General features: G+C 34.4%; 1 protein-coding gene across 1 annotated transcript in view; it reads right to left on the bottom strand.

The window, feature by feature from the left end:
• Nucleotides 1-806: 806 nt before the first annotated feature.
• Nucleotides 807-18,066, bottom strand: part of LOC117123484 (retinoblastoma-like protein 2) — a 29,900-nt gene continuing 12,640 nt past the window's right edge. The window contains 15 exon segments of the mRNA XM_033269424.1: nt 807-2,207; nt 2,907-3,143; nt 3,710-3,858; nt 4,568-4,751; nt 5,298-5,474; nt 5,708-5,904; nt 6,958-7,158; nt 7,268-7,499; nt 7,943-8,063; nt 9,177-9,259; nt 9,959-10,318; nt 11,807-11,981; nt 12,996-13,060; nt 13,895-14,055; nt 15,001-15,126. Of these exon segments, the coding sequence (XP_033125315.1) occupies nt 2,046-2,207; nt 2,907-3,143; nt 3,710-3,858; nt 4,568-4,751; nt 5,298-5,474; nt 5,708-5,904; nt 6,958-7,158; nt 7,268-7,499; nt 7,943-8,063; nt 9,177-9,259; nt 9,959-10,318; nt 11,807-11,981; nt 12,996-13,060; nt 13,895-14,055; nt 15,001-15,126 (2,630 nt within the window). The 3' untranslated portion in view covers nt 807-2,045.

The raw sequence follows: 18,066 nt of genomic DNA, 5'->3' as shown, positions 1-18,066 counted from the left end.
GGCTCGGCTTCACTTCGATATATGTGCATAATTATGTGCATGATCGCTGCTAGCTCATGACCACTTTTGTTCATATCATGTTAAAACTTTTTTGTTTAATAATACTACTATTTTATTTAAATGATTCTTGGAGATAAGCCAGGGCAAACAAAACTATTGCTAATTATACTTCTACAATATAAATCACAAAAAGAATCCAGTTCAGCCAAGAGTCCTTGGTTCAGGTTTAGTTAAATGCTAAGACTCCTTTAGTTTCCTTAGTAGATAAACAGGTAAATCACTTTCCTTCTTTTGGCCTTATGGGTTTAGTCAAGCTATTAGCCTCTTCCAGTTCAGCCTTTCACAACGTTTTTGCTGAAAGTATTGATCGTTTTATTAATTGGTTTGAATCTTTTGTTTATTTGTTTGACCCTTGTTTGTGTCTTCCTCTGTTGCTTTTTGCTCTCTTCATGTGTTCTTTTAATGCTATCTTTGCCAGTGTCTGTTCTGGTAAATCACTATTACACCCTTATAAAACGATTCAGCATATCATCATCATTCCTCATTTTTATTCCTCATCTTAAATTCTATATATTTCTTTGTGTTTGTTTATCAGTAATAGGCAAATCTTCATATTTCATTGATTTGTTTACCTATCATCAAAGCTGATCCTATTCAGGAAAAATTAGTACAAATTATTACCATATGCCTTCATTATTACCAGTATAGTACACAATATCCTAATAAATTACTCTTATACATAAAGAAAACACAAAAGGAACAAAATTTCAAATTATCTTATTTAATTGGTTTTTTTTTGTTTCAAAATGTACTTGTTTATATCATTATTACTTTTTACAGCCTTTAAAAAATAAAGACTGAACGGGAAAAAAAAGTGAACCACAAAGAAAAAAAAGCACCCGAATCATAAAAATAACTTTGTATATAACCAATACACAAAAACGAAAAATAAAATAAATCCTTAAATAATACCCTATCTTTGTGAACAAAGTTAGATAATTTACAACATTTAACATTGTCAAATTCATTGGCGAACAACCCACTTAATAATACTGCTAACAATTTCTGAAAAGTAGGTAGATATTATTATCATGCAAGAATATTACTCCATGATATTAATACAATATTCATAATTACGAATTCATATCCTTTCATGTTATCTACAGCACACTTTTCCAGACACTAATAACTTTTAAAATATAATTCTCCGTGATTTATTTTAAGACAATGTTAAAAGTTATCCAAATAAATTTCATTATCCAGCAATGATTAATAAAACATTTCATTAAAACTTTTCAACTCAGACAAATTAATTCATTACCCCAGTTACTGCTTTAATTCTGTAATGTCTGCACATGTATATAGTGTGCTGTTACATTTACATTCTTTCAAATGACATCTTCCAAAATGTGTCGGTTTTATCTAAATAATTGAATTATACAATTGTTTCATTTAATTACCTATTACATTATTATTGTTCAGCTGACAGAAATTTCATCTAAACATAATTATTTCAAATTTTACTTTGATGGAGTATGTACAGCCAGAAAATTAATTATTACATAATCATAACCTTCCCATCATGCCACTGAAAAATGCATTTACATGATTTAAAATTTAAAAATTTATTTCAAAAATAACAAAATAGGTTTTGTATAAAAGTTTCATTTTTTATATTTGTAATAATTTGACAAGATTAAAATTTATATCAAATATTAGGACTAGATTAGTACTTTTACACTTTAAAATATTCCATGTGTAAATCACAGTAAAGCATGGACAACATTTTTCTTTAAATCTAATCCATTCAGGAGCAGATATGAACTTAAGTAAAGTGAAATGCGCCCTCATAAAACTTTATAAAAATAGCGCTTCTTTAACTTTTTGTGAAACATTTTAACATAAATATTGCTGATCAGTATCAACAAATACAACAAGCAATCAACACCTGGATTTTCTGCACCTGTACTGAAAGCCAGGTGGAAGCAAGGTTAGTGACATGAATCCAATCCAGCGAATTGGAAGGTTGCTCAGAATCAGCCAATCTATTCTGTTACCTGTCGGTCATTTTTTAGTAAGTGAAGCTTACGGAGGAAATTTCCGTTCTGCTTCTCGATGCAAACACGTTTCTGAGGACTCTCCTCAAAATCCATCGCTCGTTTTGTGTTCCTTTCCATTTTGATCATTGAGTTTATCTCCCGAAGATCCTGTTGAATAGAAAGATTTTGCAAATAGCTCAAATGATCTATAAAATGTGTAAAATAACTCCACTAGGGTGAGACCTTTTTCATACCTTGTTTCCCAAACTTATTGTTTTTAAAGATCGTCAGAGCAGGACGGAAAACAAATAAAAATAAAACTTTTCAAATAGTTTTGCCAAAAATATCCAGACAGAGGAAAAACAAAAATAACATTTTATTAATGAATGTAAACAATGTAGTAATGGGATTGTTAAATGCTTAATTAATTAGCCAAAAATAAAATTTTACTTTTATTCGAAATCACCACTATTGGTGGGCCCTGGGTTTTGCTAAACAATGTATTAAAGAAGTCTCGTCTAAACTATGGCTACCTTTCTCCAAAAGAAAGGTCACCAACTCTACACTGAGAGTTCACAATACATATGTTTTGCTAGATTTTAAATTCAAACTATTTATTTTTATATGAGAAATGTGAAGGGGATTAGAAAAATCTTGTGCACATCAGACCTAGAGGCTAGCAGAAACCTAGGGGAAAAAAATGCAAATTTTTTGAGATATTTTATTCGGTTTTCAGACATCTGGAATTTATTTTGCCCTATTTTTCCTGCTTTTTTGGACTGACCTGTCATGGTCAAAACTTGTGGGCCCTTAGTCTGTGTAAGGTGCTTTTACAAAACATTAAAACAAATTGAATTTACTATATACCTTGCTTGGACTCTTGTTGATGTGGAAAACAAGGCTGTTTCCAGGGCTCATCGGGATACAGTTCTTTCGGGGGGATATGTACAATTGGTGCCTATTGGACACTTTTCTTGGGGACACTTGGTGGGTCCGGACGATTGGGAGTGGTGAGAGGGTGGGATGTGCTGTTAGCCCATTTTCATCTTTGTTGTCGGCTGGAGAGAAACGGAGAGCAAATGGCTGAACTCTGATTACAAATATCTATAAAAAAAAAAAATTAAAAGGTAAATTAATTATAATATTAAATGGTGAATGTTGTTACAAAGGGAATGATCATTATTAGTAAACGTGAGTAATCAATATATGCGGCTTCCCATCCCAAAACCAGCGTACTATCGCTAATTGTTAAACTGAGTAATAAGCATAAGAATATGGCAGTATTGTATACTTTAGTACAGAGAAGCTGTAATACTTTTACTCATAACATTGGCAATAGTAAGTCAATGCCAGTAAATAACCCATCATTTTAAAGCTTACAATTTGGAGAATATGAATATATTAAAAAATCAATTTTCATTTTTTTGACACTGATACTGGTTTTTGGCATGGCAAGCCCCATATATAGAAACCCTTCAGCATCCAGCTAGAGCACAAGGCATTGAAATGGGGGAATTAAACTGGATGCCAAAGGTTATTGATGGATTTCCATGGTTCAGTGCCCACACAGTGGCTACCACCAGTTTAGTCAACTGATCTATGTTGCTTTTATCAACGTAAAATTTTTAGAACATAAAAATAAAAAAAATAAATATGCAATTGATACTTACCGAGTTGTAGTACTTAATTAGGTCTCCTCTCTCCTCATCTTCAAATGATGATGCGGTACCAGCCATCCTGGTAGGAGTGGGTGGGGCACTATTTGGCAATGATGTGGGCATCGTACTTGCAGAGCGAGCAAGTGTGCGGGAAAAAGGACCTGTATGATTGATTAAACATTGTTTAAACAAATTATCATGAGCCATGAATTACATGAATATTTAATAGTGTACTATACTGTGACTTCATTGATATTGTCTATATTTTTATTTATTTTGTTATTGTTACCAGAAAGTACATCTTGTCTTCTAATACTATGTAAATCAATCTGCCAAATTGTGTGCAAAATGACACAGCATCCCTATTTACCAGCAGTAATACATACATCAGATGCCAGTATAGAGTTTTATGTACAAGGGCTAATACTTTAGCTAGAACCTTCAGTATATGTTGTGATGTGGTTAAGTGTAACTTATCTTAAGTCATTTTGGCACCACCATGTACTGTAGCACTTAATGGTGTAACTATACTGTTAAAATGTCTCTTGGTATTTGCTATAAAAACGCATGAAGCATACTGACACACAGGCATAGTTATTGCAGTGCCAATCTCGGGGAATTCCCACATATATCCAGAAAAATGTATATATCTTTATGCTTAGGGTAAAAAATATGCAAAATGGTCATGTGAGGTGTATTATTGAGTACTCACTAAGAGAGTCTAACCTGTTTTCTAAGAGGCAATGGTTACTTTACGTAAATGTTGTGACATGAGTTCCACTACTCATATTATGACAATTGTAAATAGTTTTTCTTTACTTCAAATTTGGTTATATATTATAGATTCCATTCAATCAATCAATATCCTACCTCTGTTTTTGTCTGTTTCTGGTGAACTGCTATTACTACTCCCATTGTGGGATGTACCACTTGCACGACTTGAGCACCTTCGCCTGTCGCTTAGCAACACACTTCGGTAAACATGGCTTTGCGACTGTGGCTGCATTCTATAGCAGCGCATTATCTCTTGAAACTGACGATCATTTCTGGTCACCTAAAACAGCAGATATTTTTGTGGTTACAACTCAAAGTTGGCAGTGGTTCATTTTAAATAAAGATATGATATCTATAATTCTTAAATCCATTAAACTGAATCAATATGCAGTATCTTTAAACAAATAACATTCTAGAATAATAATGACTTTACATGATCCCATTATTATTTTTATTTCAAATCATTCTAAATATTTGAGATTGGATCCAGATGAATTTCATCAAAAACAAAATTCTGGTTTCCACCCTTTTTTACATTTTCTCCTTACACAAAACCTTTTACTATTTTCATTATTTATCATTTGAGTTTATGCATTGATGTGATATTATTATTGTTCAAATTTCACAAAAATTGTAACCACAATAAATGAAATATCCCTCATAAATAATGGTATAGTATATCAGTAATATTTATTACTTTCCCATTTGAAAGATATACCATTACGAATATAATACAATTAGGTCAATACACCATACATCATTCAATTTTACAGAATTATGTTTACATACAAACAGATGTCAAAGGTCATGATAAAGTTCAACCAACCTTGCATATAACGTAGATTGAGCACATAATAAGCTGGTCCAGATGTCTGTCCATCATTAGGTCACTATGATGGACGATGGCATGGACAAGACACGTCCAGATCTTACGACGAAGATCATCCTCGATTTGGAGTCTTGAGCACATGTCCAGTAAGCGAACATTTGCAAGGTGGTAGAGCTGACAGATTAAACAAATAATAATCAGTACTCAGTTCTATCATAAAAAAAAAATACTTTTGAATTCCCATATATGGGTATGATATGACATCATGATGCCCATATTTGGAGTGATATGATATCCATATACAGTATGGGAAATTCACTCAAATTAATCACACAACCAAATACAGGAAGCTTAGTGGAGGGTAAAATATTGAAAGCGGAAATAAAGTGAAGTCGAAATAAATGTACCTTTCTAAAGAAGAGTCCGACTGAGCCCGTCCTCTTGGGCTTCTTGGGGGCGCACTCTGTAGCAGGTTGTGCAGCTGGCTGTTCTGTTGCCACTGTAACTGGTGCTTGCGTAGTGCCTGATATTGCTACAACATTCGACTTGCCAACTTTGATTGGACTTGCTATTATTTGGATGGTACCATCTTTGTTATTCACAGCTGTAAAAATTATAAAAATATATTATTTTCTTATACCCCTTTTACACTGCCAGGGCAGAATAAACCTGTGTTAATTCCGGGGTGATCCCGGGTGCATTTCCCATTTCCATCGAAGGAAAAAGTTTGGGTTGATCCCGAGTTGCTCCCATTTTAAACCGGCAACGACTGGGGTTCAAATACCACCCTCAATTTTTGTTGCGATGGTGATCATCACTTCACTTGAGTTCCTCGTCGTCACGAAGCCACAATTATTGTCTATATTGAAGCAATGTACCTGTGTCTAAGCCTAGCCCGTTGTTAGCAAAGTTTAGGCCTACCTGACCACAGCTGTGGTAGGTGCCAGGTACGGCCTAATTCTGGAATCAAATTCATTGCTGTTTACACTGGCGACTCCGGAATGCACCAGGGTTGTCCTACACTGAATGCTTTCCACACGTCCATCCCGGAATGTTTGGCAACCTGAGTCAGACTTTTGGACGTTTACACTAACCACAACTCAGGAGATTTCAACCCTGAGTTGTGGTAAATCCTGGGTTATGTCCGGAATTTTGCTTGCAGTATAAAAGGGGTATTACTGTCATGATAATGATACACATCCGGAAAAAGTGTGGTGACCTCACGACCACAGGTTGGAGGCATCACATATTACATTGCTCACACCACAAAGTCACACAACAGATTATACTAGTTTGTGAAATTCCATTTTTTATTGAATGTAGTTGTTGCCAAGGACAGCGAATACTTTATGTTTTGTTGTTATCACAAACTAACACATTTGTGATTAATTTTTTATTTCAATACAACACATTGTGTTACTTCATGATGTGAGATGAAAGATTTTCATGAAGGCATTTAAAAAATGGAAATGATTATTTTTTGTTTGTATTGGAATAGAAATTCCTTAGTTTTTTTGTTGACTAACTGTAGACTTCTTATTAAATCAGGAACAAACGTGGACATTCAAACAGAAGTAAGACTGACATCAATACAATTTAGTTTCTGGCTTTGTTTTATTATACCTAAATATAAATTTTCAAACCACCATCTACTTACTCTGTACTACTTCGACCGTGACTATTTTTTCTTGTGGTTGATTTACACTGGTGATAATCTGCCCAGGTTGGACACAAGTGGACGAATTGGTAGGTGAAGTAGACTTGGTTGGTTCAGGTCCAAAAAGACGGCGTTTAGCTGACCCTGGAGCCGGGGAACTGAATCGATCATGTGCTGATACTGGGGAACCAGTTACAGGATCTGTTAAAAAAAATATTAGCATTAAATATAACATGTTTCAAATTATTTCACCAAGAAAAGTTAAGAAAAAATAAAGCAAAAAGCAGAAAAAAAACATTAAAATGTCTACCTCTTTTCGGTGGTTCTACGCCTGTAAGAGCTCTGATTCGTGGATGTTGCATAGGTGATCCAATCTGCGGTGGGGGAGGATGGCTGTTGAGTGTAGTCTGACCGTTGTCTATCTGACTTGGCAACGTGACGTCTTCACATGTGGGTACGCCGCCATCGTTAGATTCTCGGATAGCATCCCAGAGGGGAGAGCTCGACTTCCAAGCACATTCTTGTAACACAGCTTCCTCAACCTATCAACATAAATGAGTTACGTAATTATTATTGGCTTAGGTACAGCCAATTGCAGCAAAGACAGCTTAATTAAAGCCGATCATAGCATAGAAGGCTAAAGTAAAGCCATACACAGCGCAGACGACTTAGGTACAGCCGATCGCAGCAAGGACAACTGAGGTACAGCTGATCGCAGCAGAGGTGGCTTAAATACAGCAGATCGCAGTATAGACAGCTTAAGTACAGCAGATCACAGCATATACAGCTTGGGTGCAGCCAATTGCAGCATAGCTAGCTCAACTATAAAAAGATAAATTTTGGGGTGGGGAAAGGGGATCAAAAACAACACATTATATCCCAATGCAAGTCACTTAAAAAAAATCACAAATAATTTCTCGGCAACTTCAACTACATTGACATTAAATACTTAAATACTGGACTAAGCTGTTTTGTAAAATCTTACCGTGTTGAGGTGCTTGACTACATCTCGTGACAAACCATCCTCTGCTCGTAAGATCAGTTCAATGACCTTGTAAAAGTGGAATGCAGGGATCTCAAAAATATCTATAATCCATGGAAATGTTCTGTAATTGAGTAAACATAAGTTCATTAAAACTACAGAAATTCAAACAATAAACTGCTTCTTTTAAAATGCAAATTAAAATTGTAATCAAAGCTCTGTCCACACTATAGAGTACCACAGTCGTGTCATCACAACACCAGGTAGCGCCCTCTGTTGCCAACCAGATGTTGGATACCGTTCATTACGGTAAATGACTTCATAAGCTTTCTTGAATAGGCATTCTAAAATCTAATATTGCAACATAAAAATGTACTAAAAACACAAAATCTCGCAATATATTAGTTATCGAACACACATTTAATAATCAGTTGAAATTTACAAAGAAAAATTAAGATACAACATTTTAATAATTACGTTAGAAATTGAGCTCAATGGTTTGTCAGTGGCGAAAATGGTGTCCAGTTGCATTCATTTTGCAACAACAGAAACACAGTAGTATCATGTGGTATTGTGACGTTACACTGTAGTAATTTTGTGATAAATTTGTGTGATGTGCCATATATGGGCATGGTGTCATGCTACACCCAAACATGGACATTTGTCAGGTTCTGTCAAATAAGATTTGATAGTATTGAGAAAGGTTAAGTTTTTGGTTTTTGTACTGTTTTATGTACTTCAGTCCTTTATATAGCACACATTACAATTGTCTTTAAGTGCTTCAATGCTTTTATACAGTGCACATTATAACTGCCTTTATGTACTTTTTATAGTACGCATATTTTACAATCGTCAAGAAGTGCTTTGGTGATGCGTATGGCCACATTAATATTTTCTGCAAATGCTTCAGAGCTTTTATATAGAGCATATTACCATTTTCTGTAAGTGTCTTTAACGGTACTTTTATAACATTAAAATTGTCAAGTTACTAATAGTGTACTGGGCATCATCCTGCAAATTAACTTGTTGGCAGTGGTGTATCTAGAAGTCTTGAAATTGGGGGGGGGGGGGCTGATGGAAGGGTGTGAAGGTGAAGTGGGGATCCACTTGCACTTGCTTTGAACATTTCAATGGGGGAGGGGGGAAATGCATCCCCAAATAACCCCTAGATACACCGGATGCGGAAAAAAAAAATGATTTAAAAATATCGGATGCCTTATGAGGTTGAAATACCTACCTTTGAGAGTTGTATGAGAAAATGACAATCTCCAGACAACAAGCAAACAGTGATGTATGGAAAATATCATGTTCCAGCAAACTCTGAAAAAAAAAAGTTGAACATTCGATCCTGACAATATGGGGCTTGCCATGCCAAACCAGCATGTATATAGCAATATATATTCATATATTCATATTCTCCACATCATAAGCTTTAAAATGATAGGTCATTTACTAGAATTGACTGACTATTGCTAAAGTTATGAGAAAAATTTATTATAAGTATAAACAAAGAGTATAAATAGAACAAGAGAGCAAAGTCCCGTTCGTCAAAACGTCATGCCTGTGTAGGACAACCACTAACGGTCGTATATTCTTTTTATTACCCAGTGCAGCGCTGCGCAGCGCGGTAGAAGTACGCCCGCTATAAACTCAGTAAGCAGAAAACAAAAGTACAGTATCTTGTGGAGAACAGATAAACAGACAAACCTACCGTGCGCACTGGGTAATAAAACACATACAAGCGTTAGTTGGCGTCCTACACTAGCTGCGTAGAGCGTATCGTTTTTTTACGCTCTCAATGAGCGTTGTTGGCTCTCTTGTTCTATTTATACTCTTTGGTATAAATAATTAGAATAAAATATTTCATTGCCAAAAATAGTCTTGCGATAAGGTAGTTAGTTTGTAAAGCCCTGGATTTAACCGTGCTTTAGCACTGGATAGAAATAAATTAAAGTATGCCATTAAGTAATCCAGTCTAACCCATGCTAGCATTGAAATTCAATGTTTAAATTGAATGACGATGATATTGAAATTAGCTATTTATTGTTTAAATTGAATTTTTGATATTTTCAAGATTCAATGATAGACAATTAACACGATTTTTTAAATATGATTAATATTGCTGACCTCAACAAACTTATTGCAGAACGTTTCACCCATCAGTTTTATTCTATCTGTGATGGACTGTGTCGGGTTAGTACTGCATTCAGCAAATATCACCTTCAGCGTCTCACTCGGGCAAGTCTTCAGTCCTGTTAATAACGCCTGCAGTCGGCTGACGCTTTGCGTAGCTGTGGAGACAGGCGTGTTCTTGGCATGTTCTTTTTCCTTTAAGTATTTCTTGCCTGTGAGAGGGGTGTGTGGTGCAAGACTTTTGGTCTACAGAGAAACAGAGAGATAATAAAATGATGTATATGAATAAAATTAAATTGTTAAATTTAATATATGCACAAAAATAATGTAGGAATCTCTCAAAAATGAATTTAAGAGATAATTTATAAAAATCGTAATTTAACTGCACTACACTACAATATCACCTAATAAATGTACAAAACGAGCACATTATAAAATCATTTACAGATTGTGAATCATACAAAAATTAAAACCTACATTTAAAAAAATTGAAATCCCAAAACTTACATTCTTTTTCAAGACATATTTCAGTAGTGACATGCTACTGGTAGTAGACGATAAGACAACTCCCGAACAATAACCCTGTCATACATGCTTGCAGTTGCACAATGTCGTATGATTACACACATAGTTATGTTTCAGTGAACACTTTAATATTCAATATAAGCCATGCTCATACGATGCTCACTCAACCGGAACCTAACACCTGGGGATTCCCCTAACAACACCTCATGTCACGCATGAATGCACTGGGACAGTATATGTTGGCTTTCGCGTGGCTAGATCTGAGCGCTCTGGCGCCACAATGGCTACATTTATTCGCTTGGTCAATAAAGTAATCAAACTATCATTTACCAAAAACAAAAGATAATAGAAAGATGAACAAAAAATTATCATTTTATTTTATGCTTGTCAACCTTACAACTTAATGTCAATAATGAAGCGATTATAATGGCATTATTCAATCATAGAAATATAAGCAGAATACCAGACAGACCATCAGTAGAATGGCGTCTATGCGGCATCCGAGTGAAGTAAGTATAGAAATCCTTCAGGATTAGAACCGAAAGGCGACAGAGGTGAAAAATGTCACCGCAACATAAGCACTTTATTATACTAATCAACTCATGAATATCAAATGTGTATGGATTTTATCGATGCAGGTAGTCCAGAAATGTTTATAATACATAGGCCATTCTAGGAAATGATTGTAATTTAATCTATTTGCATAATTATATATATTGTTAGTTTTCTTTAGTCATTTTTGTGTGCTTGACGCTGGATAAAAGAGCACAGAGAGACCTTGCAGTGTGGTATACGCTATAGAAATTGAAGACAATTACCATTGATTGTACTGTATTTTACTGAGACAAAATAAATGAACATCTTCACTAGAAGAGCCACCTTCTAAAATTCAATAAAGATTAAGACTGTAAAATATAGACCACTTTTGGGACCTGGGTTTCCATGGTTGCTTTGGTCTCTAATAAGAATAATAAAGATGAAAATATATGTTAATATGGGACCACGGGTCTTTAAATGGAAGTAGCCTTTAATTGGAGAGGTCTTTATTTAAATGAGACCTATACTATCTGCTAAATACTTAATTTTTTTCATTCTGTACCTAATTTTGTTTTAGTGGTAGCCTGGTCTATTTTATTTTTTTTTTCTTTTCACATTATGTCTACTATTTTCCAAGCATTATATAAATCTTAATCCATCTTATATCATTACCTGATCAAATGGTAGCTTAAGGTTCCGTTTGGCTTTCATCTTTTCTTCGATGCTCGCTGTTCCTACTTTGGCCGGCGTTCCGATTTCTTCATTAGCATCATCGCCAAGGAAGATGCGCTCATCGAAATCACCAACAGTTAACACATACTCTTCATACGTTTTGTTGATATTTTTACTGAAAATTTAAAAAAAATATGAAACTCTTTCATTGCCATGATCTAGTATCTAGTATTAATTCTATTTTCACTGATAGCTCTTTTCTAGATTTTCCCCATACTAGCTTTGTCTGGAATGGTGATGCAAATGACTGTTATTTATGACTAATACATTCACTCATTCTAAGGCTTTTTTATTATGATAATGTTGAAAGTGAATTGTAATACACTTATTTATATGTTAGACATGAGTTTCGTGTACAAAACCTTAAACACAGGATTTAGTTGAAAATGATGAACACATCATGAATCATGAGGTACACTAAAATCATTTCTTGACGCAGCTACAAACTTTTCGGGAATTATATAATTAATTCTACTTAGGCGAGACTATTTTTATACCTGGTTTCGCTAACTAATATTTTTAAAGATCGTCAGAGGAGGGCGGAAAAAAATTTAACATCCAGACAGAGGAGAGAATAAAAATAAAATTTTATTGGTGAATGCAAACAGTGTAGTATTGGGATGGTTAAATGCTTTATTTTTATATAATTTTTTTTTTTTTTCGTGGCGAGTGTAGGTGCGCTAATTGGCCAAAAATAAAATTTTATTTCTATTCAAAATCATCATTCTTGGCAGGCGGCGGATTCAGTGAACAAGGTCTTGTCTAACAGTTGTTTTTTAAACACTATGATTATAATACTGAAAAATATAAAAAATAACATACTTATTTAATAATTGAAATATAAGCAATGAAGGCTAATCAAATTCAATTTATTGAAAGGACATTTAATGCTTTTAACTATTTTCATCCCTTCTTTTATTTTCTTGTATATTCATTTATATTATTTTTAGCAAACCTTTTGTGAGATAGTACTTAAATTGTATTGAAAGACCTTACCACAATACAGTAAAGGATTGTATTGTATTGTCTTAAAGGGACTATTCCTTTCAATAGGCTTCTTTTTAACCTTCCCCATGAGTCTGCAATTATTACCACCCTCCGACCCGACCCGACCTGAACTTGTCCCTACCTGTTGGTTTCAAAGTAGACGCTGTCAATTATTCCACTTAGCTTTTCTGCATTTCCCTTTAAGCTCTGAAAAAAAAAAAAAAACAATACAAAAAAAAAAAAAAACAAGTTAACAACCTGATCCCATTATATCACAAACAAGTTCCAATTAAATTAGGTATGTTCAGACAGCCTAGCAACTGAAGCCCATTGACAAGACACATACACATATACCCCTGTCTCTTATACACATCTAGATGTGTATAAGAGACAGGTTCTACAGCATATTAAAAAAAAAAAATTCCCTCCGGAGACTGGCTTTAAACGTACAACCATTATGCTCTAATATGAAAAATATGAATTTTTTATAGTGCGCATTTAAATGTAGATGAGTCAAATTTGAAGTTAAGCTGTAGGTGCACAATTGTACATGATATATTTTTATTATGCACAATTGCACTGCTCTTGTAAGATTCAACCAAGTTTCAATACTCACAATAAACTTATCCACTTGGGATAAACGGCCTGGTTATTTTTCCTGGGCAAAATTTACTTGGTTAAGCTTAACCCTCAGCTTTGGAAATTTCATCAAGTGAAATGCTTCACAAGCTATTTGCACTGGACATAGTTTTAATTAAAGAATGTTTATGCGATAAAAACCTCAAAAAAAAAAAAAAAAAAAAAAAAAAAAAAAAAAAAAAAAAACAAGTTAACAACCTGATCCCATTATATCACAAACAAGTTCCAATTAAATTAGGTATGTTCAGACAGCCTAGCAACTGAAGCACATTGACAAGAGACATACACATATACACCAATGTTACTTTAGATGTGTACCATTGTTAAATAAATATTTTTAAAATCCCTTGGCATTTGCTGTACTGTACAATTTGCAAAATAAGAAACCCAACTTCTTCTTACCCTTCTTTCAAAGAGTTTCTTAATGTACGGCTTCCACCAGTGTTCTTTAATGCCCTTTGCCTCAATCACAAGCCCATCGTGGAGCTGACACAGCTTCTCAATGATGCAAGGTGCCTGTGCAGGCACACGGTAGTCACTGTTTTGGTAGCTTTCTGGCAGACCTAGGAGAAAATCATAACAACAAGATTGTATTTTAATGAAGCTGGCATAGCGCATTGTCACAAGTATCATGACGAGTGGTGGCCCCCAGGAGGGGGATTATCCCCTCCCCCCAATTATCAGTGATGGCTCCAGAAACCTGCTGACAGGGGTCCGACAAGAGATTTCAACCAAGAAGCTGACTAAAGCCCTTGTCAGGGTTCCAGAATAAAAAACCCTGGTATGGTTCTATATTGAGAGTTTTTTTGGCATAGAGTTGTATGGCACAAATGTTGTTCAAAACCTCAATATTAGATATTGGGAATCAAAATAATGTTATTTGGAAGCAAATTAACACCCCACCCCCACTAGCACCACCATTTGCCCGTCTGATGCCAAGATAATAATTGCTAGACTAATATAAACAAATCAGTAGCGATGTTGGTAGTCTATGAGTAGATACTTGCCTGGATAAACAGACTAATTTCCTAATCTCTCCCAAAAGAGAACACCCCTTGAAACGGAAACCGGCCTTGGCGCCAAGCACAAGCAATCCTGCAACCATGCATCATCCTCATTATTTTTCAAAAGATCTTGTTGTTCTTTACACTCTATTCTAATCACAATATGTGACCCGTAACAGTAAAATGAAAATGACTCACTTTTGGATATTTACGCAATTTCGCACAACGAAGCTGAGATAATCGCGATTTCGTGAATGTAAATCAATACCACTCTACGCTAATGTAAACAAACTAATAGTGAAATACTTATGGTCCAGACTGAATATAGTGTTCAAATTTTTACTAAATGTTGGTAATTACCCTATTGGATTTCGTAAAAAAACCTAAAACACGGAGATCTCCGTCTTTAGCAGTCAAGCGTTGCGTTACCAAACACGAAGATCTCTGTGTTTGGCGGGCAGAGTGTTAAACATGAAAATGTTGCAGTATACTTAGCCAATATACCTTCAAATGCCGGATTCAGGAGCTCTCTCCTGTTGGCAAGAAGTGCATTGGTGAATATCAAGTCCAGACAACAAAGGAGAAGGTGGTACGAGTTCACAAGGTCATCACTTATCGCAGGGAAGTTACCTGAAAACAAAGGTGTGAAAACAATTATTAAATTGCGGATATGTTTACAATGTAATATTTCACGCTCCAGTTTCCACAGACGGGCTACTACTAATGTACTTTCGATAATGAGAAGGCACACAGGGTATGTTCTCACCTGCAAGTTTAATAACTGAACATGATACTGAAACTGAACTGTATATGGCCAAAGGATAATAATATCCATAAAGTACGAAAAACAAGTTGACAAGTAATAATACATTATCTCTATTATCTTTAATACATTATTATTTAATTACATGTGGACAGTAATTTGGTCAAACGTAATCACTGTTATTAATAACAAGGGCAATAACAACACACATACTGCACACAACATGAAACTACATGAACTAAATCATTTTATAGCACTTTTCTTTCAATTTGTGGTACAAGTGTTACATATTCATTTTTTTCTTCTTCTTCTTCTTCTTCTCATGAAACTAACTGAACATCTTATTATGTTAATAACCAAGCATATACCGGTACACATGTCCTAAAAACACATGCACAGTTACATACTTGTACAGTGATTAAGTTGCCACGCCTCATCAACAATTCCAAGTGGTAGGGCCTAGCGGAAAGAGCCAATACAAATGATTGGTCAGCTATGACTTGCATGAACCATCCTCTTAAAACACTGCTGAATATAATAAGTAAATGGACATTGGTTTGTGGTAAGTCTTCTGCTAGAAATTAATCTGTGTATGAATTAGTATGTAATATCCTAACGCAGTACTTGGAAAGCGGACAGGATTATCCCAGTATCCGACTGATGGCATTGGACACACCTTTAAGTCGTACTACCCTCACATTTGACAGAAAACAGAAATTATTATTTTTTATTATTATTATTATTATTATATTATTATTTTACTATTAAAAATAGGGATACAAAGTTTATTGTTTTCTATAATTTATATCTTTAGAATTTCGTATGTGTCTATTTTAATTATTCCATAATTTCAGATTGAATATTGATGCGATAGTTTTTCCATTCTAATGATACAGTAGCTTCTCAGACACAAGACTTGCTTAGAAAATTATTCACTTGAATGCTTCAGTGATCTATATTTTTGTCTCTGAAGAATGCATTGTGGACTGTAAGTTGACATTAATGAGCTTTGAACCCATGACCATGGAATTAAAAGATGAGTACCATCCACCAAACTACTCGTGATGATATTTAAGATTCAAATTTTTAATACCACTAAATTTGTTGTTAATTTTATAGTAGCATTAACACAATAATATTACTACTACATGCATGATGTGTATGCTGCTACATCTAGGTTGTAGCGCTAGATTGAAGTGCTGACCAGCAGTATAATATTAATAATCCATTAGGAATTATGTTATATTAATTATTAATCCAACTAAATAAATTTTCCTGGATTCTGCCTTCCAGAAAAAATCATCGGAATACAGAGCAGTAAGATTAAGAATATTAATACATTATTGCCGTCATTGGAATGATACCTAAGGGGGAGGGGAGAGAATTCCATATTTTGCTGCATGGTCTAGGTTCAAGCTGCCTTGTAAATGTGTTTTGTTTCTTGATTCTTTGTTCTTGGTGGGGTGTCTGTTAGTTAAAAATGTACTTTTGATTGTCCTGCCTGTAGTTTCGTATTTTTAGAGCTTATATTATATATTTTATGTCCATCCTGTAAGTGCGATTTTTCGCTGTTGATTTGGAAATAAGTAAAATAAAAAAATTTAAAATATGAAAATTAATCAGTGAAATTTAAATTCGAACCTCCTCAGGTACCCACTTATACTCCTGGGAGGAGAGGAGCAACACAGACAAAGTGCTTTGCTCAAGGACAAGCGAAATTCACAGCAAGGGATTGCCACCCCGACTTTGAGGTTGGGAAACCAAACTGCTCCCGCATCATGCCAAACCGCTCCAACATAAGATTAAGATCATATTATGGCTGAAATCTTCCTAGACTAAATCAATACAGCCCTATTCACTAACAGTAAATATAATTGACCCCAGGGGTCATACAGTAATAACTGTCAACGTATAAGATGGTTTTACAGAACTGTCAAAAACTGATCAGCAACTATAAATCCTTCTAGTATTTGTTATGATTTGCTCCATTAAAATGTTCAGCTTTGGGAATTACAACAAACATAACCCAAACAGATCAGAAAGCACTCAACCTTTTCTGCTAGTTACCTTGTACTGCACTGTATAAACAAGCGTTTGATTAAAATTGTAATGACATTGATAATAAAACTAATATTATGCCCCATACAAAAATATAAACAAATAAATACACTCTCTACTGGTTGAAAGCCAGTCTAAGCAAGTCTTGAAACTTAAGACATGGATTTATCAGCAAATAAAAAAAAACAAAAATACAGCAAATTAAAAAAAATATGATTCTCATTGATACTATGGAATATATTCTCGTTCAAATGTCTCATGCCTTAAACTGTATACATAATTAAATAAAAAAAATCTCATCATATCATTTGCGTGACTAATTCAGTAAGTTATATCAACAAAAAATGTCAGAGCTCAACTTAGATAAACATTAAACATACAATTACAAGTGAAAGGCTGTTTATAATGATTATCCGAGTGTCATTAAGCTTTATTATTCAAGAGAAAATCTATTTTTAAAATTAATGTTTTCCAAAAAAAAAAAAAAAAATGAATACTATACAATATATTACTTTTTCATTTTTTAATAATTTTAGTTTTGTGCTTCAATGATATTATCAAATGACTTAAAATTTAAGGATGGCTAAGTGTTGTCATGGTTTGCATTATTATTATACCTGGTGCTGTACCCGAATGTACAGTACAGTCGTGAAATATTGCACTTTTACCTGCGCGCAGGCTTCGTAGATACATCGTAGCCTGATATAAACAATCTAACCTGCGCGCAGGCTTCGAAGCCTGATATAAAC

This window comes from Anneissia japonica, unplaced genomic scaffold, assembly GCF_011630105.1.
Source record: "Anneissia japonica isolate Jap-2015-1 unplaced genomic scaffold, ASM1163010v1 scaffold287717_len1600092_cov198, whole genome shotgun sequence".
NCBI lineage: Eukaryota > Metazoa > Echinodermata > Crinoidea > Comatulida > Comatulidae > Anneissia > Anneissia japonica.
Note: the sequence above shows the minus strand (reverse complement) of the source record. Positions and strands in the feature narration are given on the sequence as shown.